Source organism: Hemiscyllium ocellatum, chromosome 17 (assembly GCF_020745735.1).
Source record: "Hemiscyllium ocellatum isolate sHemOce1 chromosome 17, sHemOce1.pat.X.cur, whole genome shotgun sequence".
Taxonomy (NCBI): domain Eukaryota; kingdom Metazoa; phylum Chordata; class Chondrichthyes; order Orectolobiformes; family Hemiscylliidae; genus Hemiscyllium; species Hemiscyllium ocellatum.
Genome location: NC_083417.1, coordinates 59,402,150 through 59,429,910, shown reverse-complemented (window position 1 = coordinate 59,429,910; position 27,761 = coordinate 59,402,150). Strand labels below are relative to the sequence as shown.

The window sequence follows — 27,761 nt, the reverse complement described above, 5'->3', positions numbered from 1 at the left end:
GGAATAAATATCTAATTTTTCCTCAAACCTAATCTCTGAATTTCAGGTATCATTCTTGTAAACCTGTGTTGAACTCTCACCAGAGCTAAAACCACCCTTCCTTAGGTGTGGTGTCCAGATCTGCTCACAATACTTTGACGGGTCTAACAAGGATTTTATGTAACAGTAGCATTGAAGTTGACAGATGAGCAGTGGTGAATATGAAGTATGTATTTCATACTGCTTAAAAATATATATTTCATTGAGAGTGAACTACATTGCAAGAAGGATGAAACTTCCAGGTAAGGAAGTTGGGGTTAGTGTCAAGTTAAAAGAAAAGGTGTGCAATGTTGGAAAAATTAGTGATAGACCAGAAGTTTGGGAACTTTCAGAAGCTAGCAAAGGAGAACTGAGGAGGAACAAAAATAGATTAAAAGTAAACAGGTGAGAAACATAAAAACAGAGCTTCTGCAAGTACATGAAAAAGAAAGTAAATGATCTCTGCTGGATGAGACTGGGGAATTTAATAATGAAACCAGGAAATGTCTCAGACTTGAACAAAAAAGGTTGTATCCATTTTCACAGTGAAAGGTATGAAAGCACCCTGATTTTAATGGAAAAACAGAGGGTGAAAAGGCAGGAAAACTTAAAACAATCACTGTCACTTGAGGATAAAGGACTAAGCTAACTACTGGACAAATTTCTAGGACTAAAGACTGACTTGTACATGAGATCCTGTTAGGTTCTTTTTAAAAAAAACATGCCTGCAAAGATTGGAATGCGTTGGTTGTAATATGCCATTATTCCCAAGATTCTGGTAACGTCCCTGTGGGAAGCTACAAATATAACACTTCTATCAGGAAAGGAGAGAGACAGTATGCAAGAACAAACTATTTACCCTAATGTCTGTCATTGGGAAAACACTGGAATCCATTATTAAGGAATTAATAGCTAAACATTTATAAAATTGACTGTGTTTGTTTGCATTACAATGTGCTTTTATGAAAAGCAATAGTATGTGACAAATTTAGTGGAGTTATTTGAGTGGATCAAAAGGGATATATATACGTAGGGTATTTTGATTTTCAAAAGGATTTTGATATGGTGGGGTTGTAGAAAGGTTATTCAGGAGGCTCTTAGGGCAGCACGGTAGCTCAGTGCTTAGCACTGTTGCTTGACAGTGCCAGGGACCCAAGTTCAATTCCAGCCTCTGGTGACTGTTTGTGTGGAGTTTGCATGTTCTCCTTGTGTCTGCATGGGGTTCTCCCTGTGTCTGCGTGGGATTCTCCCGGGTGCTCCGGTTTCCTTCCACAGTCCAGACGTGTGCAGGTTAGGTGGATTGACTATGCTGAATTGCCAGTAGTGAGCAGGGATGTGCAAGCTAGGTGGATTAGCCATGGTAAATAAGGGGTTACGGAGTACGGTGAGATGCTATCTAACAGGAAGTGGAAGACATGGTAAATGAATTGAATTCAGAAGGGCAAACTAACTGGCAGAGTACTACCTGGATTAGTGGACCTCAATAATTTTGCTATCTATATGATTGACTTGGATGGAGATCAAGTGTATTTTGGCCTGATTTGCTAATGATACAAAGGTAGATAGGGAAGCATGTTGAGGTGGACATTATCTACAAAGGTGTAGAGATAGGTTAAGTAAATAGTAAGTGTTTGGCAGATGGAGATTCATGGAGAAATTGCATTTGAGTCGTTTTGTTGAAATTCTTGCTGAATTGCTGCAATACATCATTCAGATAACAATGTGTATAATGATAACAACAAACACTCTCTTTGACACTGTTGGAAAAACTGTTACATCTTTGTATTTTTAAAATCAGTTTTCCTGTTGCTTTAAAACAGTATTTAAATTTGTCTAATTCCAAGCTTTTGAATAAGTTGAATTAAAAAAGGCTATTTTTGCAGATCATGTCAGAATTCCTGTCATACTAGACATTAAATGTATGTTTGTTTCTGTTGCAGCAGACTCAGCTGCGCCATGCAATGAAAGTCGATGGACACAGAAGTGGCAGTCTTCAAGACCCCTCAGGAGAACCAGCCTTTCCCTGAGCTCTGGATTCTGGCATGCTACAGGCAGGCATTCAAGCAGGCGCCTGTTGAGGGCTATCCCTCGGCAGGTAGCTCAGACACTGCAGGCAGATGTATTATGGCAGATGGGGCATACAGGTGCGTAGAGGATTAGTTGGTAAGGTTACGTAGCTGACCAAACAACCTCATGTTCGATCATGTCGAATTGAAAACACCTGGAAGGAAGCAGATTTTATGGATTAACTGCAGTGTTTACAATTGGATACGCTCTGAATTCATTTTGCTTTCCAAAACAATTCTGGAACACCGCTATTAATTAGATATCATTCTAAGGGGGAGAGATTTATGACGATGATGATGATGATGATGACTTCTACTGGCTGTGTAGTCCCCTCCAAGTTAGAATGAGTTATAAGAACCAAGTGTTGAAGATGCTGGAAATCATAAGTAAAAGCCAATAGTCTGGAAGGATTTAGCAGGGTTGACCGTAACTGTGCACAAAGAAACAGATAAGGTTTCATTTTGATGAGTTTTTGTCAGAACAGTTTTGCAATGCAAGTGCATTTTAGTGAGTTGTTGTTTTGCAAGTTGCTATAGCCATAAAGCTAAGGATTTAACTACAAGCTGTTCTTATAACACGTGTCTTGCCAGCGTGAATTGGCTATAATGCAGTTGATGAATTGTGGATGATGTTTGCAGAACTTTCTGTTGACAGATATACTGCGTTTTCCATAGTGCGATTTTCGATAGTCAGGTTGTAGAGGAGCACACTGTCGCGATATAGCAGAACAATCACTATTTGGAAACCAGTAACTATACAAAATGTATTTACATTCACAAGAACTCTATCCATATTTTGTGAAACCTGATCTAAATGTGCTTTGGTAAACCTTTTAAAATAAGTTTAACCTATAGTTGTGCAAATACCTTCTGTATAATAAGTATTTGTGTCATCCTATGACCATTGATAGCAAATGTACTGATTTATTTTTGTTGTCAATAGTAAAAACTGCATAAAATGTCCCTAAAATTCTTTTATGGCTTTATCAGCAAAATACCACAATTTCTGAGGTGCCCTTAATTCCTTTAATTGCTTGACATTTATGGCTGTGATCACTAAATATATACATTACTAGTTTGGTTGAATTATGCTTCAAATGTATTTTTTAGGAAGAATTTTTATTAACCTATCCAATCTTGTTTAATGTAAAACTTCCATGTCGTTTGTAATGTAGTAAAGTGGCTCAAATAGAACCTGATAACTTCATATGTAAAAATATTTTAGACTTCAGATTTTTAAAATTTTGAGAATAAATTGAAGGTGCATGTTAGAAGAAATCCATTTTAAATTTAAAAAAAAATTAAGAGTACTACATGACAACAAGCCTGTCATCTATGGATGTGCAGGTTAGGTCGATTGGACAGGCTAAGTTACCCGTAATATTCAGGGATGTGCATGCTAGGTTAATTAGCAATGGGGGATGCAGGGTTACAGCGATATTGTCGGAGTAGGGGAGGGGTAGCTGTGGGTGGGATGCTCTTCTGAGGGTTGGTGTATATATAATAGGTTGAATGGCCTGCTCCCATACTGTGGAGGGCTTCAATGATTCTATGAAACAGACCATGAGAAGCAAATGTGAGAATGAGATACTCTTTTCATGTGCACCAGTGTGTAAGGTCACATTTTAAGATTCTTGATTTTGCGTTAGATTAGGTGACAGCTAATATCTGAAATGCAAAGGTCTAAAATCTAATTGTTTAACATTTTCTACATTTTTTTCTTGAATTCAAGAAGCATTGCTACTTAGTCAAATTCTGTGTTTTGAATGCAGTGCTGTCATTTCACTGCAATTTTGTTTGGCAGCTTATTCAAAGTATTTATCACTCTTTGCATTACGTTCCTTAAGGTTGTGTGTTTTGCTATAGTCAAATAATTGAGGTTCTAGCATTTCTGTAATATTTTGCTTCAAGCTTATCTTGTTGCTCCTGTTGCTTTTCAACTGACTGATTATACTCATTTAAGCAAATTCTGCAAACATTAAATTTAACCACAAACGTAGCTATTTTACCTTGGAAATACTTTGAACTGTTTTACACTGGTGACCTTTTCTTTCGAGCCTGAGATTGTGATTTTATTAGATTTTCAGAGTTAGTGATGTTTACGTCTTTCTGGCCCTTGAACAATAAATGATGTATGTAAACTATTTCTTCTTTGTTCAAAAATCTTGGTACTTTCCAAATATAATCTGAACTGCCATGCCTTTGGCGTCTATGCTATTACTTGTGGTTTCCTGGACTCTGAACCTTTGCAGTCACACACTGGATAAGATCTATCTGGACATGGATGACAGTGACTGTCACATAAAACTATTTGTTTCATGTGGAAAGTGTTCCAGGGTGCTTTCCAGCAATACTGAATTATTGTATTGCATGTGGTTTGAAGGATGCTTAATATTAATAATTGTGCATCATTTCAGGATTTATTAGTAATATGGTGTTGATTAATTTTAACCTCCTTGAAGTTCACATCCGAGAATGTGATAAAAGCATGTATGCCGTCTCTTCATAAAATGCCTAAAAGCCTTGCGTAATCCAATTTATTTTTAAAAATCCACAGCTATTTTGCTGAATTAGTAAGCATGCCCTTTGCTAGACTCCACGATGGAGCTAAGGCAGAAATTTGGGACCAAAGCTATCATAGCAGGATCAATAGCACCCTAGTGTTATTATCAAGGAACTTGTATAAAAATTGGATAGCTGTTAATTGACTACGTCTAAAATCTGAGCACTTGCTGGCTTTGTATCACAATTATTTTCATGACCAAAATGATTGTGCAAATATGTAATTAGGTTTGGTGTTCAATAGCATGCATTGCTGATAAAGTTTAAGGCTTTGAACAATGGCTCTACACATTATGCTGTCTTTTGATCACCAATTGTAATGAAATTATACTGATTTCTCTTTTTTTTTTCCCCTCTTCACTGCTCCCCGCCCGTTCCACCACCAAAGTCTGACTGCTTGCTTGTTAGACTTGCCATTGTTAATATTATTAAAGATGCTACTACAAAAGCAAAAGGGTTTGAGATTTTGGAAGGTTGTAGCTCAGGTCTTGAATCAGGTTGTAAGTTTGCTCGCTGAGCTGGTGGGTTTGATCTCAGAATTTCACCACCATTGGGAGGTAAATTCATCAGTGAGCCTCCGGTGAAGCACTGGTATTCTGCCCCACTTGTTATTTGTGTCTTGGTTTGTTGTGGTAGCTGATATCATTTCTGGTCCTGTTTCTGAGAGGTTGGTAAATGGGGTTCAATGTTTGTTAATGGAGTTCCGGTTTGAATACCAGGCCTCTAGGAATTCTCACATATGTCTTTATTTAGCCTGTTCCTGTCGACCTGATATCCCTCTTCGTCAGTGTATATGGATACCAGTGATAGTTGGTCATGTCTTTTGGTGGCTAGTTTCCTGCCCGTCCACCCGACATGATTTAAACGTGCCTCAACACACTGCAGTACCCAGGAATTATGAGAAGCCGAGGAGCAACACCTATCCAACGCATTCCGGAACAATGGTTCAGCGTAGTCTGCTGATTCCTGCACAATAGACTTGACCTGGAAGACACAACATGCCCAGAGACTCTAGCCACCCTGCCATGCATCAAAGACATTTCAGAGATGACGATTAGACGATTACTAAGATCCATAGGCATCATGCTGGCCCACCAACCTACCACCACACTAAAACAGCTCCTGATGACTTTAAAGGACCTCGTACCCACAGCCAGCAAAAGGAATGTCATACACAAAATACCCTGCAAGGATTGCAACAACAGAACATTGGACAGATAGGCAAGAAACTAGCCACCAAAAGACATGGCCAACTATCACTAGTATCTTTACACCCAGATGAAGAGGAACACCATTCGATTGGGACAACATATCCATTCTGGGACAGGCTAAACAAAGACACGCATAGGAATTCCTAGAGGCCTGACGTTCAAACCGGAACTCCATTAACAAACATAGATTTGGATCCTATTTTCCAACCTCTCAGAAACAGAACCGGAAATGATATCACCTACCACAACAAACCGAGACACACAAACAGCAAGTGGGACAGAACACCAACACTTCACTGGCGGCTCACTGATGATGTTATCTAGCATTGTGACGATACGTCTGAGAACCAACCAACCAGCTCAGCAAGCAAACTTACAACCCAAAAGTGTTTATGTTTACAAATGTACTTATTTCCTTGTAGCACTGTGATAATGATTCACACTGTGCTTCAAATTAGTACTAAAGTCTGGAATTATGAATTGGACAAGAAGTAACTCAGGAGAAAATATGGAGGGAGATTCGTTTTTTTTTAGGGTGTGTCCTGTGCTAAATATCAGAGCCACATCTTCAAATGACTGCAGTAGTTTTTGGAGTTGTACAAAAAAAACCTGGCAGCACTAAATTGCATATCCATCAGAGGCAGTGTCTGATATGTTATTTCCAAGATGCTACCGAATTAGTCTCTTTCTGTTTCTCTTTGCCATTGTTAATAATATATCGCTTATGTAAGCTGAGACATTTCAAATTTAGTGTTGTCTAAATTATTCATACGTAGTCATGTCTTTGATGTAGATCCTAATGTAACCTTGGGCAGATAACTAGACTAAAGAAGCAGTCAAGTTGATTGTGGTTGGTGTCCAACAGGAAATCACTAATAATAGCATTGTAACTATATGTTGCATCAAGGCCATAATTGCTTGGAATTTTAAATAAAACCAGTTTTAAAAAGGGTGCTTACCAGAACACATGGACCTCCCTCATGCTGTTAATCCAACATTGCTCCAATTATTCAACTCTTCTTTCAAAGTCTTCTCTACCTGGTTGATGCTTTGTAATGACAAAACTCAAACAAGTTTTTTTTAAGTGCATGAATCTTATTGAGTAGGCATCCTATCAATCCATATATAACGGCCTGTTTTGGAAATTCTTATCCTGCTTTGACAAATTCTACCACAAAAAATGGGGCTTATCAAAACGTGAGAAAAAAAATTCTGGAAAGAATGCTATGGATGGTTCTGTTTTTTAAAAAAAAACAGGGTCTGCACCAGAAACCAGTCAGTTCTTCCTTCACAATTTAATTCTGTCCATTTGTTTTTGAGCTGTATTATTTAGAGACTACAGAGGGTAGAAATATGACCTTGTCTCACCTACAGCCATTGAGCTAAAGTTATTGAGTGTGCAAATTGGGGCCATTGATTTTTGAAGCAAAAGGTTCGTATTTGAATATGACCTGCTGTGTAGTTGACTATAACTGTGTGTAGACTTTCAGTTTGGATTTTGATCATGTTTCCAGGTGTTGGTGTGAAAGTAGCAGTGTTTGATACGGGACTTAGTGAAAAACATCCCCACTTCAAGAATGTGAAAGAGAGGACAAATTGGACCAATGAAAAAACTTTAGATGATGGTATGTACATACACTTGAATTATGTAAAACATGTATCACAGATTTATGGATGTGAAGAAGTATTTGGAGTAAATCTATCTTTCAATATATGTTTTCTTATTGTGAGCTGTTTTAGATATGTGCAAAAGATTTTTACAACCATTACAAAAACATTTTCAATATGTATTGCTTTTATATGATGTATCTATCCCCCAATAATTTTTATGAAAAATGTAAAGATCTTATATTATTGGGTAAGGACTATTCATCCGCATTGACAATCTGAGATTTAATTTATGAGTATCAGCAGAGGCAAAAAAAAAAGCAAATCCATTTTTTGTTTATTTTTGTTTCACACTGCCATCCTACATTTTGCATGCTGTGGATTATTATGCCCTCGTTCCTCAGGATGTTGTGGAAGACTGCATGGAGTTCCTGTTCACTGCAACCTTTTTTTTGGCTTTCAATTCTGATGAACAGGTTACCAGGGCCGTGTCACTGATCCTAGTGTTTCTAAATTCTTTCAGTATTTGATTGATTAATATTTATCTATTATAAGCTATGTCCTCTTTTAAAAATACTCACACCGGTGTTTTATTTTAAATATATCTTCGGAACAGAGTTTTCTACTCTTGCATCCTATTTCTCTTATTTCCAAGTGGTTGGTTTTCAATGTAGTACTTTAATCTCTGAAGTGTTCTGAAAAGTTTTCTGTGCACAAACAGTACTATATAAATGTAAGTTGAGATCTTATTCAGATTAGTCAAAGAGCAGTTAAGAACAGTGATAGCCAACTTCTCAAAACAACATGCCCAATGATGCAACACCAGACATGATATTCATAAACTAGAATTAAAATTTGAATGAAAACTGTAAGCTTCTAAAATATACTAACTGGATGGCCCAGAGCTGCTTTCCTCACCTTTCCCAAATTACTACAAATTTAGTAGAAGTAAAAATAAACGTCACTTCCATCCGTACTGCATAAACTTAGCTTTGGGGAGACAATGTCATGGCTGTTATATGCATATGATCTGTGGGGCTGCCTTCTCTGAGGGAATTGTGCTAAGTCTGCTCAAAGGTGCTGCATAAATTTATTTCTCTCTCCGTATTTTCAGTTTGTTTTACTTAACTTTTTTAAACCTGACTGGAGAGGTTTAGTTAAGTTCTGCATTAAAATGTCTAAAAAATAAGTACTAATGCAGTTTCTTTTAAAGTTTCTTTTCAACTTCAAAATCGTTGAAGCTAAAATAATTGGTTGCCATCTAATTTGGCACCATGAGTAACAAGGAAGTTTAATGACTAAAAACTGAAATAACATATCATTTGAATGGAATGACTTGAAATAATTTAGCTTTAGAATTGAGTTTTAAAAAAAACCAAGCCAATACAGCTTGGCTTTCTCTAAGTTGCTCCATGAGCAACAAGAAGTCACCCACGGTCTGGGGCTTGAGTCACAATGGGACAGGTGAGATAGGTATGGTAAGCTCCTTTTCTGTGAAGGACATTAATGACTATCCAGCAGTTTTCACCGTTAAGTTTTCTTGGATTGCCCTGAACTACCAAGTTCAACCAAATTAATTCTACAACCTGAGTTTGAAAGCTCAGATCTGGTATTCTCGTCCTGTTGTCAGATTCCAGGCTACTGTACATGTGAATAAAGAGGAATAGACTGTATTTTGTTTCAAAAAAATGCAAAGATCTTTGAGGTACTCAGGATCCACAACAGAGTAGGGATAGCCTGAGAAAAAGCATTTCAGATAACACACAAATCCAAGTTTCTGTATGAGAACACAACTCAATATAATTATAGATCATTAGGTTTTTATTGTCAGTGGCTATAATCAGTCACTTGCTATTACATTTTATTCAGCAGAACCATCATTTATTGGGAAATTATTTTCCAAATGGAGAATGATTTTCCTGCTGCCGGCTTGGTATTGCAAATTCTTCTGAGACAGTGGTGCAAGCTGGGCTATCATTTATATTGCTCTACATCCAAATATGACAAAGACAGATGAGTAATTTTCTTGCAATTGTTGCAACTGTTGAATGGTTACAACATTTTGATCTGCACTTTTTATGCTGAAAATAGTTCTGTTCTTGAACTAACTGAGAAATAGTTCTGTAAACTTGAACTTTGCTCAGCTGGTCTATTGCTGTATGTGTTGATTGAAACTTTTCAAGAGGCTGGTCAGTAGCTTTAACGGTTTTCCGGGGAGGTAACTTCATATTCCCATTTTGCTTTGAAAATGCATGACACGTATGCTTCTCGATGTAAGCGTTTCGTCAATAATGGCTTGCCAGGCATTATTAAGGAGATGGTGTGCATTTTAATTTGTTCTAATACATAGACTAATTAATTAACTAACAGAAAGCATCATCACCTTTATACTGCAGTAACTTTCTTTGACCAAGTGGCTACTTTATTTCATGTTGGTATTGCAAGGCACTTGCGTTGTAACACAAGTGACACGTGTCTGAAGAAGTATAATTTTCAATATTTTAGTTATGTCTTTATTGCATCTGTTTGCTTCAATTCTGTTAAAATTTGTCTTTTGAATGTGTAAATTTGTATGAAAAGAATGAGCGGGGTCTTTGCTGCAGTGTTTTCTGACTTGAGAGGTGGCAAATTCCTCCGTGGAAAGAATCTGCAAAGAGGTCTCAGACAGAATTGTGGGGTATTCAGAGTTCTACTCTTTCTGCAATAAACGATGCTGGGATAAGAAATGACTTAATGCTAGGGTCTAATACTATGATGCTATGTCTGTCCCATCATTGAGCATTACATTTTGAGATTTCTTCTTTGAGTTCTTTTAGTTATGGTAAGGAAAAGGAAGAAACAATTTTCCCACATTTGAACATATCAAATGGGAGAAGATATTCACTGCTGATGGTATTTCATCCACCTTGAAACTATATCTTTCTTTGCTTTTTGTTGATGTTAGGCTTAGGGCATGGGACGTTTGTTGCAGGAGTGATTGCCAGCATGCGAGAATGTCAGGGGTTGGCACCAGATGCAGAGTTGCACATTTTCAGAGTCTTTACAAACAATCAGGTAATGTGTTCTCACTTTTTTCATTCTCCTCTGACCTTGTTATTACAAGGAATGGGTTTCAGGAAAAGTTTGCAAAGTGATCTTTGCTGCAGAAGAAATTGTAATTGTTATTATTGCTAATGCTACAGAGAATTTTCTAAATTTTCTTGTCACAATAGAATAATAATCAGAACATAAGTTAAAGCTAATCATGCAGTTTTCCAAATTTGTACAATGTTGTTATTTGCTACATATCACAAGTGAATAGTTCATCTGATGAGTTATTTGCATTGACAAGATAATGCATAGAGAGTTTCCTTAGCAAGTTTGGTGATTAAGCTATTGAACACTTTTTTTACTGTGGTCGTACAAAAACGGTCTGTTTTTAATGTGAATAAACCATTTCATCCTACAGGATGTATAGACCAATTGTTTGACCTGGCTGGATCTTTCGAAGTACATGTCTTGTTTATGGATGTCTAGAATGTGACATTATCAATCTGTTTAGTTCTGTGATGTCCAAAATCAAGTCCAAAATCTTAAATTTGTAAAGCCTGCTGAGAGAAACTAGTGAAGCAGACTTAAACATGGGTAAACGCATAGGCATCAAGTTACTTAATTGCCCGTTTATCAGTAGAGAAGAAGAGTTTGATTTTTTGCATTGCTCAGTATCCTAAAACTGGTTCCTATCTCTTAGGAACTACTTGTCAGATCAAAGTGTGTATAAGATTTGAAATACTTCACAACTGACTGGTTATTTATTATCCGTTTTCCTGTTGGACAATGGCCAAAGGAATTTGCTTTTACAGAGCAAATTTGTATTGGTGTACTTTATTTATGCAGAGTTATAATATTCAAAATATTAGGTACATTCTGATTATTTGACCTTTGAACCATAAGTAGATTGTGTTGGTATATTTGAATGATCTACCAGTTTTAACAGTACTACTTCTGCTTTTTATTGTTCATCTCATTTGTCATCATGAAACGTTGGCTTTGTTTTTACTGCATGCATATCTCTAACAGCTGTAAAATGGTTTTGGCCTGCTATTTGCATTTGGTATGCAGATTCATTCGAGTTTGTTAAGGACAATGTCTTAGCTTTGCCAATTTGTGTGTGCGTCAGTGAGGTGAGTACTCTTGAGTTATATTATTGGATAATTGTTAACCTGTTGTATTCTCATCTCTTTCCATTTAACTGCATATTTAAAAGTGATTCTTTTGAAAAGTTTAAGAGAGGCTTAAGTTCCTAACTAAGCTAATACATTATTAGAATTGAAATCCCTACAGTGTGGAAACAGGCCCTTCAGTCCAACAAGTCCACACCGACCCTCCGAAGGGCAGCCCATCCAGATCACTTCCCCCACCCCACCATCCCACATTTACCTCTCGAATAATGCAGCTGACCTACACATCCCTCAACACTAAGGGCAATTTAGCATGGCCATTTTACCTAACTTGCACATCTTTGGACTGTGGGAGGAAACCGGAACACCTGGCAAAAACCCACGCAGACTCTGGGAGAATGTGCAAACTGCATACAGACAATCTCCCGAGGTTGGAATCGAACCCAGGTCCATAGCGCTATGAGGCAGCAGTGCTAACCACTGAGTCACTGTGCCGGCCCTTAGAATTGATTTGAGAGGAGAGGGGCTCCTTTCTCAATTTGTTTTATGATATAAAATATCTGTTAATATACAATACACGAGATAGTAGAAAATGTCTTGGGAGAATTTAAGTAGCAGATCTGAATTGTGTTGGAGAATAGGCAAATTATGAATGTTCAATTACTTCTGAGTAGATTTCTGTTCTTTCTGTCTACTGGGAAAGTGATGGAAGTGGCCATTGAAAATGGCAATGATCATGTCACATGCACTGTTAGTCTGGAGTGGAGCAGTGCTAAAACGAAAAAAGTGCTATGTGTACATCCCCGGTGTTAAAGTGGCGTTACTTAAAATCAGATCTAAAAGAACTTGTGGCTTTATTCATTTGTATTTATAGAGTCATAGAAATGTACAGCACGGAAACCGATCCTTCGGTCCAACTCGTCCATGTTGACGAAGTATCCTAAATTAACCTAGTCCTATTTGCCAAATTTTGGTCCGTATCCTTCCAAAACCTTCCTAAGCATGTACCCATTCTTTTAAATATCGTAATTGTACTAGGCTCCACCATTTCCTCTGGCAGTTCATTCCATACATGCACCATGCTCTGTGAGAAGAGGTTGCCACTTAGGTTCCTTTTAAATCTTTCCCCTTTCACCTTAAATCTATGCACTTTAGTTTTGGACTCTTCTACATCAGGGGAAAGACCTTGGTTAATCATCTTATCCTTCCCCTCATGATTTTATAAACCTCTAAAAGATCATTCCTCAGCCTCCAACACTCCAGAGAAAATAGCCTCTGCAGTTCAAACCCAGCAACATCCTTGTAAATCTTTTCTGCACGCTTTCAGGTTTCACATCATCTTTCCTATAGCATGGAGATCAAAATTAAGTGCAATATTCCAAAAGTGGCCTCACCAATGTCCTGTATGACTGCAATGTGACATCCCAACTGCTATACTCAATGCACAGACCAGGAAAGGCAAAACTATCTTCTCTATTCTGTCTACCTGCAACTCCATCTTCAGGGAACGATGCAAGTGCACACCAGGATCTCTTGGTTTGCCAACACTCACCAGGACCTTACCATGAAGTATACAAGTTCCTTAACAGAATGCAGCACCTTACATTTATCAAAAGTAATCTTCATCTGACTGTCATCAATCCATCTGATGAAGGACCTGGGTAACCTTCTTGGCTGTCCACTATGTCACTAATTTTGGTGTCATCTGCAAACTTAGGAACCATTCATCTTAAAATTCATATCTAAATCATTCATATAAATGACAAAAAACCGTGGACCCAGCAGCAATTTTTGCTGCACACAGCTGGTCACAAGCTCCAGTTCAAAAAGCTACCCTCCTCTGTCACAATCTGTCTGCTACTGGGGGCCGGAGTTGGTTTAGGGCTCATAAGTGTATTCTTCACTTCGCGATCCATGAATGGCAAGTGCTTCAGTGTAGAATAGTCTAATCAATGCCTAAGATAATTGTAAATGTTTGACTTGTGATTTTGGAGATGCAGGTTTGTGGGAATTTCTTTTTCGATGTTTGAGCTAAGTAGGTGTCTTCTACTTAGCTGTTAATCTTGTTAACATTATCTAATTAACAGGGCGTTGTTAGAGTTTGTGGAAGTTGCCTGTTTGGACTTTTAGGTAAAATCTGCAAAGCGGAGGAAGAAAGAAAAAGTGAGGAAGAATTTAAAAAGGAAGTCTATATTTCCACATAACATTGACTTTGAAGTACATGCCTGTACAATCTATTCTGAAATCATACTGTGATGTATAGGCTTGATTCTTCACCCTGATATTTCCAGGATAACTTGACAACAAGAGCAACTCAACTGACATCTTGATATCAGTGGATTAGACTTTGTGTCATTTTTTAAAATTTATATGATATTAGCTATTCACATATGAGGAAGTGGTAAATGAACATAAAATATCAAAATATTGAGTATAGCATGTCTGCCACCTGTTTCTTGTTGGTTCAGTTTCTGGCCAGTCGCCAGAAATTGTACTTAATTTTGAAAGATGTTTGGTATGACTTTTTAAAATGAGAAAATTGATTGCAAGCAGTTGATTGGGGGGAGGAAATTCTCTGACTCCAAGCTACATGTCTGTCTTAAATTCAAATTTGTTAGTGAAATACCCTTTGGTTTATTCCCCAAAGGTTAGTAACTATCCATTTGTAGACTCGTTTTTTTTCACATTCTCAAAGTAAAATAGTGAATGCTATATTGTTGTTGTCTTGTATGAATTTATATTTGAGTTTTACTTGTTACAGGAAATTTTTCTTGATTTTATTTGTCACTTGACAAGTTGTTTTTTTAAAAAATATCAAACTGCCTACAGCAGAAGAGAGCTTCAATTTTGTGTGAACCCAAAACACACACACATTGAACTTCAGCATGCCTCTATCCCAAATGCTGTTTCTTTAGCGGTAGTGTACTGGATTATCTTTTGGAAATGTAGTTCAGATCCCATTGAGCTGAGGCTGTTGGTTTCTATTGTACATAAAATGACTAATTTTTTTTCACATTTTCAAAGTAAAATAGTGAATGCTAAATTGTCGTTGTCTTGTATGAATTTATATTTGAGTTTTACTTGTTACAAGAAATCGTTCTTGATTTTATTTGTCTCTTGACAAAGTTGTTTTTTTTTAACTCTGATTTCTCTCCACAGATGCTGCCAGACCTGCTGAGCTTTTCCAGCAATTTGTTTTTGTTTCTGATTTCCAGCATCCACCAGTTCTTTTGGTTGTTATTTTGACTGACTGTTGAGCAACAGTTGAAGTAGGGAGAGATGCTGCAATAAATTTGTGAAGTAAAGGAAACGATACTGAGTGTTTTACTGTGGAAGTAATGTAAGTTATGGAAATAAGTAGTTCTGATTTTTTTTTTAACTAGGTCTCTTACACCTCTTGGTTCCTGGATGCCTTTAATTATGCAATTTTGAAGAAGATAGATGTACTGAACCTCAGCATAGGTGGACCAGACTTCATGGATCATCCCTTTGTCGATAAGGTAGGTTTGAATGACAGATGGGTGGACAAAGTAATTCACTATTCGCATTAAGTTTTTGATTTAATTGTGCAGTATTTACTTTCTGAGGCCATATAACCTGTCTTTTGTATTGCAGAGTTTATGCAAGAAAAATGTTTTGTATATGCCACATAACTGAGCACATTTGACATGTTGGGTTTGCTGGAGACTTGATGTGGGGGGTTCTAGAGTAGATAGAACTTTTTCATTCTAAACACATGGCTTCTCTCGTGACCATTTGTCTTTAATTTGCCTATTATCTGCTAAGTGTGCAGGTTCATTTGCCCAATAAGTATTCTTTATGTAACTTGAATTTTGTGCCCCCTTGGTGGTATAAATTATCATTTCAAGTGAAGCTAGGGGCAGGCAATGAATGCTGACCCTGCCAAAAATGTCCACATCCCATGAGTGAATTCAAACATATTGTGGTCACAGCTGGATCAAGTTGCCTAGCCTTGAGGTTATTAATGAATCCTATTACATTATACAATGCCAGTCTTAATATAATCTCGTCACTTATGGGGAGACGATGCAAAGAATATGTGCAAGGATGACTTTAGATATTCACCAATGAATAATGAAGCAAGCTCGCCTCATGAAGGTCTTTAAATTATTAAAAGCTTTTGATAACGTAGATGCAGAGTTTCCTTGAGTGGGAATGATCTTTCAACATAAGAGAGTCACCAAAAATCAAACAGAAAATTCAGAATTACTCAGGAAACATCATTACAGTTAAGAATGTGGAAATACCTATCTCGATGTGGTTAGCACTAGTGATGGAACCACTTAGAGGAGAAGGGAAGAGGGTTATTCTGATATGGGATGAGCAAGTAGACTTGACTCATTCTACTGAATATCCTGTTTCTGTGATTTAAAAGACTTCTGTTCTCAATCTCTTTATCTGGCATGAAGTCCGATTTGTGATATATTTTCTGAAGATGTTTGTGTCAGTAGCCTGATGTGACTGTGCACAGAAAGACAATGCCTCAGTGTATTTTCTTAATATTGTTCAAATAACGTTTAGAGTATTTTTCCATCCTGGTTTATCCTGTTGAATGTTCCTGTACTGAAACAATTAATCTTTGGAGTACTGACAAATTCAAGAAGCCTGTAGGCGCCTTGACCCAATAATGCTTTCAGTTCACACCCTGGTACTGAAATAAAACCTTGCCGCATATCTAGATATCAGCAGTAAGTTTAATGCAACAATAATCTTATTCAACTCCAATAATGTTAGTTTTTTAAAAGATAACTGTTCAGTTTCTTTCTCTTCTGTTTTCCAAATATTTTCTCCTACCTAAAAATGTAAAAGTTTAATTTTTAGTGAATATGTATTATTGACTTTTTTTAATGTTTTGGCTAATTTGTGCCTCTTGTGGAAATAAATCTGGTGCAGATAGTATTGTGAAGAGCTAGTAGTAAAACATCTTTGGAAGATAGAGATAAATTTGCTGTTTAAAGTTTATTTGACAAACGTCTTTGATTTTATAGGTGTGGGAGCTGACAGCTAATAAAGTGATCATGGTCTCTGCAATTGGTAATGATGGCCCTCTTTATGGGTGAGTTTGGTTTTCTTGACCTTAATGTTTCTGTTCAAGCATGTTGCTAAAACAAAAAAAAAGTAATGGACACCTGAATTTTAAGTACTGGGAAGCAAAATGTATGGAACTACTATTGTTCAAATGGATGAGATAAAAGTTGGCGGCCAGAATGGAAAACTTCTTCAGCCTGTGCATCATTGGTTAATTAAACAAAAATCATACTTTGGACAGCATGGCAGACTTTTTTGTGTGTGTCTAGAACCAAGAAAATGAACCTTCTGTTAATATTATCTGTAGATTTAATTGCTTGGTCAGAAATGAGGAAATGTGAATTTTGATTATATTCCACACCCTAAATGTGACGCAATTGGTATAAGTACGTGGGTTGTGTTCTGTTTTAATTCTTCAGGCAGTAGATGACTCTAACATGTTAATTATACTTCTTAAATGGCACTTTTCACCAAACTGTCCTCCACCCTGTTGTCTTGAGTAATGATGCTGTAAACCCTCTCACAGCCCATGCAGTGATATTTCGTTATGTTCTTGGTGATTTAAAAAAAAAATGACTGAATAGTTCTTGAATTGGAATTTTGAATGTTGAGGTCAGGAGGTTGAGGGGTAGAGCAGATTATAGTGTCAGAAAGGTGAGTGAAGATGTTCAGCGAGTCATTAAGTATGATCTCACAACATTCACCGAATATAAAATGGCTGAATTATGACTGAATCCAGTTTGGGCCTGTGAAATCTGACCCGCATTTAGCAGTAGCTCCTGAGGCAGGGATTCTGTTTATTGAAATAATTGGTCTTTATAAAGTCAGCAAAAGTTTGTGTCTTGCTTTTGTTGGATATGCTTGCAGTAGTCTTCTGTTTAATTATTAACATCCAAAAGCAGCTTGTAGATCATTTTGTGAATTCATTTGTAAAATTAGATCCATTTGTGATTTGGAAACGCTTCCAGAGCTGGGAAGTGACCAACAATGTTGTCTTATCACATTTGCTGAAGTTTAAAATTTTGAAATCTGAGGTGCAAGATTGTCTCTAATCAGCAGAAGTGACATAGAGTCATAGAGATGTACAGCATAGAAACAGACCTTTCAGTCCAACTAGTCCATGCTGACCAGAAATCCTAAACTAATCTAGTCCCATTTGCTAGCACTTGGCGCATTTCCCTCTCAACCCTTCCTATTCATATACCCCTCCAGGTGCATTTTAAATGTTGTATTGTACCAGCCTCCACCACTTCCTCTTGCAGCTCATTCCATACATGCACAACCCTCTGCATGAAGAAGTCCCCCCTTAGGTGCCTTTTAAATCTTTTTCCCTCACTTTAAGCCTTCGATGCTCAAGGCAAAATAGCCCCAGCCTATTCAGCCTCTTCCTATAGCTCAAACCTACCAGTCCTGGCAACATTTTGGTAAATCGTGTCTGAACCCTGTCAAGTTTCACGACATCCTTCCTTTTGAAGGGAGACCAGATTTGGACACCGTATTCCAAAGGTGGCCTAACCAATGTTCTGTACAGCTGCAACATGACCTCCCAGCTCCTATATTCTATGCACTGACCAACAAAGGCAAGCGTACCAAACGCTGCCTTCACTATTCTGTTGACCTGGGACACTACTTTCAAGGGATTATGAACCTGCACTCCAAGGTCTTTTCTATTCAGCAACACTCCCCAGGACCTTACCATTAAGTGCATAAGTCCTGCCCTGATTTGCTTTCCAAAATGCAGCACCTGACATTTCTCTAAATCAAACTCCAACTACTACTCCTTGGGCCATCCATTGTAATCTCAGATAATCTTCGCTATCCACTACACTCCAATTTTGGAGTCACTTATAAACCTACTAACTATACCTCCTATGTTCACATCCAAATCAATTATGTAAAAGGCAAAGTATTGGACTCAGCACCAATCCTTGTGGCACTCCACTGGACACGGGCCTCCAGTCTGAAAAACAACCCTCCACCACCACCACCCTCTGTCTTCTGCCTTTGAGCCAGTTCTGTATCCAAATGGCTAGTTCTCCCTGTATTCCATGAGATCTAATCTTGCTAACCAGTCTTCCATGGGGAACCTTATTGAATGCCTTACTGAAGTCCGTACAGATGAAGTCCACTGCTCTGCCCTAATCAATCCTCTGTTACTTCTTCAAAAAACTCAATCAAGTTTGTGGGATACCATTTCTCCCACACAAAGCCATGTTGACTATCCCTAACCAATCCTTTCCTTTCCAAATAAGTGTAAGAACATTTCTTTCTGCTTCAGGCTTCCAATCCAAATTTTCCCTAAGAACCATGATCCTCCTCTCTTGGATTCTATCCTTTAACCCTGACTCTTCTGACTAGCTGAAGCTTTTCTTTTAGCTATCTGCAGGTGCTATTTAATGACTTTTCTGTTAATTGAAGTACAGTAATTTCAGTCAACTGCATGAAGGAAAATTGGACAGTAAATTTGCAGCAAATAAACACGGACCTTTTACTTGTGCGTTTATAACTTCAGTAGCGACAGTTGGAGTAGCTTTGCTCAGTATCGGGTTTCTCAATACATTTTAGAAATTATGGGTTCAATTCCACACTGGAGAATTTAGCATATTTACAGCAGTTTCAGAGATGCTGTAATGTTGGAGTATTTGTGTTCTGAATGAGAGTTTTAAGTAAAACTCCTTCTGTCTCATCTTAAAAGAGGGAGCAGATTTAAAGATTTCAAATCCAGGAGGAGCAGGCCAGTTCTGCTCTCTTGGCCACAAACAAAAGCTGCTTAAGGAGCTGTGAATCTATGGTGTTCTGGAACATTTTATATGTAGACTGCCCAGCATAGTTTTGGACGATGTGAATGTTCCAGACTTAGACTTTGCATGACCTGAGAATGTGAAAGATACTAAAGTAGGCATTGAGGATTTGGATAGACATGAAAAGCTGATAGGTTTTGGTGCAAGTAAGTACCTAATATGACTGACTCTCAGCTGGATATCTCGCATAGAATCATCTTGTTGTTCATAGAGATGAATTGCCAAGTTTTCCAAGTGACTGTTTGTAGGTTGTTTCACCCATGGCATCTAAAACCTAATGTCTAGCTGTCCGTTAGTGCAATTTATAGCTCGTGCCTTCTTTGAGAAGGGTCACTACTGAAGCTTGAGGGATTTCTTTTCAGGTGTAATTCCAGTATTGCTTCACCACACACAGTTGCTTGCCAGCACAATGGTGATCAATTGCAAAGGATTTAATGTAGGTCTATACTGATTCCCCAGCCTTCACACCTCTTCCCACCCTACGTCCTGCAAAAATACCATCCCGTATTCCCACTTCCTCCGCCTCCACCGTATCTGCTCCCAGGAGGACCAGAACCACCACAGAACACACCAGATTGCCTCCTTCTTTAGAGACCGCAATTTCCCTTCCCACATGGCTAAAGATGCCCTCCAACGCATCTCGTCCACATCCCGCACCTCCGCCCTCAGACCCCATCGCTCCAACCGTAACAAGGACAAAACTCCCCTGGTACTCACCTTCCACCCTACGAACCTTCACATAAACCAAATCATCCGCCGACATTTCCACCACCAGAGATATATTTCCCTCCCCACCCCTTTCTGACTTCCGCAAAGACCGTTCCCTCTGTGCCTACCTGGTCAGGTCCACGTCCCTCTACAACCATCCCTTCCGTCCTGGCACCTTCCCCTGCCACCACAGGAATTGCAAACCTGCACCCACAACACCTCCCTCACCTCCATCCAAGCCATAAAGGAGCCTTCGACATCCATCAAAGTTATACCTGCACATCCACCAATATCATTTATTGTATCCGTTGCTCCCGATGCGGTCTCCTCTACGTTGCGGGAGAGCACTTTAGGGAACATCTCCAGGACACCCGCACCAATCAATCACATTGCCCTGTGGCCCAGCATATCAACTCCCCCTCCCACTCTGCCGAGGACATGGAGACCCTGGGCTGCCTCCACGGCTGCTCCCTCACCACTCGACGCCTGGAGGAAGAATGCTTCATCTTCTGCCTTGGAACACTTCAACCCCAGGGCATCAATGTGGACTTCAACGGTTTCCTCATTTCCCCTTCCCCCACCTCACCCCAGTTCCAAACTTCCAGCTCAGCACTGTCCCCATGACTTATTCTTTTCCACCTATCCACTCCACCCTCCTCCCTGACCTATCACCTTCATCCCCTCCCCGACTCACCTATTGTACTCTATGCTACTTTCTCTCCAACCCCACCCTCCTCTCATTTATCCCTCCACCCTTCAGGCTGTCTGCTTGTATTCCTGATGAAGGGCTTTTGCCCAAAACGTCGATTTTACTGCTCCTCGGATGCTGCCTGAACTGCTATGCTTTTCCAGCACCACTAATCCAGAAACTGTGGAATAGCTGTCATATGATAGACTGACATTATATTGTTATGTTCTATGAAAACAGCTGGTTTATAAGAGAAGAGATTGAACCCTTAGAAAATATTTTAAATTTGTTGAAACTTACTGCAGCATTATTTGTTTGCAATCATTGTATTGCCTTGGCCTTTTCCAGGACTCTCAATAATCCTGCCGATCAGATGGATGTAATTGGTGTGGGTGGAATTGACTTCGAAGACAACATGGCTCGATTCTCATCTAGAGGAATGACTACTTGGGTAAGTTGTAGCATCATTTGTATTTCACCCTCTTGCAACTCTGGATGACAGTGGAATGCAGTTCATGGCGGCTTAATGATTTATTTGTAACATTAGCCCAAATGATTAACAGTACAAGGCTAAAGAGAGAGTGTAGTGTCTACAGTCTTAGACAAATGCAACAGCCTTCTCTCAGTATTTGGATTTTTGCATACCAATGACCAACTCCTAGTGACTAGGCTGAGCAAGAGGTTCACAGGAAAGGCATGTTTCTGAAGCTTTGGTGTTGTGTATGTGTTGATTCAGTTTGATCTGCAGTGATACGTTGTTTATTGCATAAACGTGAAGCTGATGTTACAACACTATTTCTATTGAGTGCAATAGAAATTTTGTGCAAAAGGTGTTCTGAACAGCCCATTTGAGGAACAAGATAATATCTTTTTTGCACTGCTGGGTTTCACTTTTGGGGAAGAATTGAAGAGCTCCTCTCCCTAAAGTGGTTTCTCTCGACCAAGTTTGGCTTTGGTTTGATGCCCCTGCTCGATAGAATGCTTTGTAATTTTGTCTCTCTCTCCTTATGAATACTGGAGTAATACAGCTTGTGTGCTTCTGTTCTACCTCTAAAGTAACTAATCACTTTTTAAAATTTGTTCAGGATGTGACTGACATTTATTGGATCCTGTATTTGTGAAATTTTATCAGCACAACTGCTGATACTTTTATAACTGAGCCTTGTATCTCTTAGAGGATCAGGCTATAATGGAATGCTGTGCCCTAGTGTGACCTCACCCTGACATGAACTCTATTTGCATTATTTTTGATAAGAATTTCCTGTCACTAAGTGGAGAACTAGGTGGTGGATTAAACATTAACACTTATTCTTTTTTTTAAGATATTTTTATTAGAAATTTAATATTTTGACAGATTTACAAAAATAAACAGAACTTTCAAGCACAAACATTAATATAAAAATAGATCTTAAATATATAATCATCAAAATTCAAAGGAATGATACTAAAGAAGAAAGAAAAACAATGAAACTCAGTTAACTACTAATCTAATCCACAGTTATCCAGAGTGTATAGTTGAGTCACTTACATCCTTCAAACAAGAGAAAATGTTCTCTAATACACTCATAACAGTATAATAAAAAGGAAACTATTTCCAAACAATAAGAACAAAAAAAAACATGTTTGAATGGAGATCCTCCCCCTTGTTCTCAGGGGGCCTTACTTCCTTTCTAAAGGTCCACCATATCCTCTCCCAAACAGTGTCCCACCCTTGACCCGGGCGCTCCTTAATAGGATTTGGATATAATACCGAGCTAGAGTTAACAGTGAGCGCCCCACCCCCACCCCTCCCCACCCATACCTGAGTATATCTGATAGCATCAATGCCACGTACAAACACACATAACTATAAAATTACAACTCCAACAAATTACAGTTAAGTATAATAACATAAAATAGCAAGGGAAGACAACCCTGCTCCCAGAAGCAAAAGTAAAGTAAAGTATCCATTTCTCCCCACGGAGTGTGGAAGAGGCAAGCCAACATAAATTGTCTCTTACGATTTATTTAAACGAGTCTAAAAGTTCCTTGGCCTCTTCTGGTGATCTAAAATTATACTCAGATCCTTCGTGGTTAAAGCATAACGTCGCTGGGTAGCGTAAGGTGTATTGAATATTTAAGTTCCTTAGACATTTCTTCACCTCATCATACGCCTTCCTCCTTTGTGCCAAAGCCGGGGAGAAGTCCTGAAATAACATAATCTTGGATCCTTCATGAATCATAGCTTTAGGATCCTTTCCAAGCTTTCTGGAGGCGTCCAGGAGTATCTGCCTCTCCCTATAACTCTGCAGCCGGAACAGGACCGGGCGTGGGCGCTGGTTTGGGCCAGATCCGCGTACTGCGACCCGGTAGGCCCACTCCACCCTTACCCGGTCAGTTTCAGCCCCCAAGTTTAAAAGCTGGGGCAGCCATCGCTGCAGAAATACTGCTAACTGTCCCTTCTCTTCTTGTTCAGGGAGGCCCAGAAGACGGATATTCTTTCTCCGATTTCTATTATCCAGGTCATCCATGTAGATTTCAAAGGCCCGGACTCTCTGCTCCAGAGCTCTCACCTGTTCTGCAGCTGTTTGTGCTGCAGCCTCGGAGGTCGTGGCCTTTAGCTCCGCCCCCTTCACTCAGCCCTGCAGTTCCTCGAGAGCCTGGCTGTGCTTTTGTAACTTTTCTTCGAATGCATTCCATCTCTGTCTGGATTCTACAATGAAATTGACGAGTGTCGATTCCAGCCTGGCAATCATCTCTTCAAGGCCTGTTTTTACATCAGCTGCAGCCGGAGGAGGAGAGGAGGGTGGGGGAGGGGTCTTTGTTTTCTGAGAGCTGCGGGATCCCTTTGGTTTACTCATTATCCACTTAATATTAAACTGCTTAAATATAATAGTAACCAGCTAATTAAGGTTAGAAATTTTTTTTGGGTGGTTTGGTAAGTGTGGTGGGGGTGAGTAACTCACTTTACCCAGGTTTTGGGAAGAGCACTGTAAACTCAGACTTGCTGAGTCGCCGCCATCTTGGATCTCAACACTTATTCTTTGATTGCTATCAAGGCTTCCTGTTATTTTTTGCATTGGAGATGAAAGTCCTGTCATTGATCTGAACATTAGTTTTGTTTCTTTCTACAAACACCGCCAAACCTGCTGAGTATTTCCATTTATTTTTCCTTTTTTTTTCTGTTGACAGATTCAATCCTTTTGGGTGCTTGTTGTAATTTTGTAAAAAATGACAATTCTCCAAAGGTTTAAAGTTACTTCAAGAGCTCCTGTCATGCAAGCATAATTTATTGGGATACTGTTTTGTTTTCTAGCAGTGATACAGGCCTTTTGAAATGTTGACATCACTTTGGATCTTTGATTTCAGATTTTAAAAAATACTACCATATTGAACCATTTAGTTTGAACAGAGTATCATTCAGAACACAAGATGAGGACATGCCACGATGATTGGAGTTTTTGTGACTTTAAATCTTTCAACTAAGGGGAAGTAATTCAGGGCCACGGGTTTTATTTTTAAGGAGGTGACCTGTAACAGAGGAGCTGACCCCCATCCAACGGGTGTTCTAAGTAACATTTATTGCTTAGTTGTCATTGGTCATTAAATAATTCAGTATGTACCGTACTTGGTGACAACAGAACCAGCTCAGGCACAGATTACTAAACTGTTTGTAATGCTTCTTGGCACTGATTTCCTTTTAAGAGTTTGATATAGAGTTGAAATATAGCCAAGAGTGAAAATGTCTTTTTTCAGAAATATTTCATGTTTGGTAATTTCCACTTCACTTTAATAGGGTTTAAGACCAATATTCTTTCACAAGTTAAATTGCAGAATGCATTGAACTACTAGTCTTGTATTTGATGGACTAATGTGTAATGGTATACAAGAGAAATGGTGAGAAGCAAAATTAGACTGATCAAAGATATGTACAATTCTTAAACCAACCTAAACAAACTAGTAAAGAAAATTAAGCTCGGGTTTGCAGTTTTTCTTTCCTGGTATCAGCTGTTTCAGTTATAACAGTTTCCTGTTTGAAACAGCAACTTCAAGTAGATTCCTAAAGTTAAACTAAAAACTAAACTTTACATTAGATGGTTAGTAATGCAGTGAAAAGTATACTGAATGGTCACTTGTACTTGATTGCCTACTCACTGTGCAACAATAACCAGTTAATAGAGGTCTTTTTTTTATTTCTGTCTCAAACTTGGCTACAAGTATGAGTTTAAGTATATTTCTAATTTCAGAACTGGGGTTCCAGTCAGCTCAATGCCTATCGATTATTTTCTCTTCCATTCCTTTTCCCACAGGAGCTTCCTGGTGGCTATGGGAGAATGAAACCAGATATTGTGACTTATGGCTCTGGTGTCCGAGGTTCTGGCATGCAGGGTGGTTGCCGCTCACTTTCGGGAACAAGTGTGGCATCTCCAGTTGTGGCAGGTGCAGTCACTCTGCTTGCAAGGTAAGTATATGGGGGGGCAGTTGAAAAATGTTTGATATTTGCAATAATTGTGTTTGAATAATTGGTTATATACCACTTCGTGGGTCTTTGAGAGGCTTTGGAATACAAAATAGAATCGGGCTGCATCTAATTCCATTAGTATTTGGTAGCTTCATGCTGCAACATGCATAGATTATAGTTTTAGATTGAACCTGTTGCAAAATACACGTTTCTTACATTACAATAATATTTCAAAATTACCTCATTGGTGTAAAGTACTTGAGTGTTCTGTGTTTGTGAAAGTCATTATATAAATGAGTTATTTTTCTTTTCGTGTGTTAGTTGGGATCCATTTGTAGTCTAACAACGCATCACAGTGATGTTCCACATGTGTTTCCTCCACCACTGAAGTTAGCTGTTTGCAAATTTTGGTGAAAGGATTACATTTGCTCTTGTATAGCAAAAGAAATTGTGGTATGGAAAATATCCCATGTGCAAGCTTGCTTATCAAATTTTATGCAGGATGTTTGTCAAACATGGGGCAATGTAAATATTTAGGTGATGTTTACCTACCATAAATTAGCCTGAGGTTGCAGTGTGGCTTTTGTAACATCTGGGGAATGCTCATACTCTTCTAATGTGTTTTGTTTTTAAATTTTTCCAAATTCTTATGTTTTTGAGGGCTTGCAAATGCCAAAATGAGGAACCAATTAAAGTTATCCATGAGTTAATCATCACCAAATAAGCCAACGTAACTCATCTCACACTTTCTTTCTTGCCAAACTGTCACAATGCGAGAGGCAAGGTTGCGGAAATATCTATAGCAAATAAAATAAAGTTTGATCTGCAAAACAGATGCTGCTTTGCTGACTTGCACCTAAAAGAATATTCAGTGCAGAAATTTGCTTTGTGTTCTCTCTCTTGTGTTTGAGCGACGGTATTACATTTGGCAACTGTTAAAGATTCAAGAAAGGAAAACTGACATCAGTCACATAATTTTTATCACCTATACACAGTACATCCAGCATTGCAATTCCCAGCTAATTTAAGGTTTTTTGCCCCCTGAACACTGCTATGTTAATTTGTTTCTAATACCTGAGGCTGTATTGACCATGCCAAGTTCCTTTCATTTTTATGCCTCAAGTTTAATTCATTTCACTTCCCTGCATTTCTTTTTTGAAATAGTGAGATCTGAGATATTTGAGCTGCCTGTTCATCTCTCTGCAATGCCACTTCTTAACCAGAGGCTGCAATTAGTTTGAAACAGAAGCCTATTTATTTTATAACAGATATAGAGAATATTTGATTTCTTGTTTTAGCATAATCCCTCAAGCTCTATTTGAAGAAGGTAAATCTATTTTCTACCATGCTGGTATCATTAGCTCCAACACCCAGTCGTTGTCACATTTGTAATATGCTTTTAATGGTAAGGCTTATGTCAGTTATAATTGGATGTTTTAACGCAACTTGTTTGCAAGTGCTGTGACCCCTCTGAAGCAGGCAGGCTGGCCCAGAGGAAGGAACATAAACACTGCATCAGTGGAGTCCTTCAATTATAGTTTCAGATATTTTAATCAACATATTCGGACACATTTCTGGGGCAGGGACACTGTAACTGCACCTCAAGAAGCCCCCACAATCTCAGATACTTCTCTACAGAAAGAGAGGAAATTTAAAGTTTAATAATCCTGATTAGTTACAAGACCCATCCCAGGTTCAGAAACAAAAACTGGAAAAGTTCAGGTCTGGCAACATCTGTGGAGAGAAATCAGAATTCGCATCTAGGGTCCCGTGACCCTTCCTCAGAACTATGACCTGTAACCCATTGTTAGCCACTAACAGTCCCCATTAATTGCTACTCAACCTCCGAGCCAGATCATTATCAACTCCTTTGTGTTCCAGCTGTTCTCTCTTTGTGCTCTATCCCCAACTATTGTTTACTCCTTATCCCTGCATCCCCCCAACCCTGTCTTCTGCAACTTTTTCTGAGCTACCCAGTTCTGAGGAAGGGCCACTGAACCCAAAACATTAACTCTGATTTTTCTGCACAGGTGCTGCCAGATCTGCTGAATTTTTCTAGCGAGTTTTATTTTTGTTTCTGATTTACAGCAGCTGCAGTTCTTTCATTTTCTATTCCCGGCTTACATGTTTTAAGAAACCCAGAACAGATGTCCTGCGCTTGACCTGACTTCTACCTACTGAAACTGTTCAATTTTAAAATTAAACATAGTTGGAGTTATGTCCAGGCCTCCAAACAGTAGTCAGGAACTGGGATGCAAAATACACCATGAGATAATAAAGGTGTGGAGGAAAGGCAAAGTTACAGTGATCATAGTGGATTTCCATATGCACGTGGACTGGAAAATCGAGGACTGGTGGATTGCAAGAAATGGAATTTGTGGGATGTCTTGGAGGTGGCTTTTTGGAGCAGCTTGTGGTGGAGCCCACTAGGGAACAGGCAATAGTGTTG

General features: G+C 38.7%; 1 protein-coding gene across 2 annotated transcripts in view; it reads left to right on the top strand.

The window, feature by feature from the left end:
* Positions 1-27,761, top strand: part of mbtps1 (membrane-bound transcription factor peptidase, site 1) — a 132,400-nt gene that overhangs the window by 55,483 nt on the left and 49,156 nt on the right. The window contains exons 4-10 of one of the 2 annotated variants that reach the window (XM_060838203.1): positions 1,962-2,162; positions 7,372-7,482; positions 10,410-10,519; positions 15,009-15,125; positions 16,635-16,702; positions 21,220-21,322; positions 25,161-25,312. In XM_060838203.1, the coding sequence (XP_060694186.1) occupies positions 1,962-2,162; positions 7,372-7,482; positions 10,410-10,519; positions 15,009-15,125; positions 16,635-16,702; positions 21,220-21,322; positions 25,161-25,312 (862 nt within the window). Of the gene's footprint in view, positions 1-1,958; positions 2,163-7,371; positions 7,483-10,409; positions 10,520-15,008; positions 15,126-16,634; positions 16,703-21,219; positions 21,323-25,160; positions 25,313-27,761 lie in introns of both variants that reach the window. The other variant, XM_060838202.1, reaches the window with a different exon arrangement.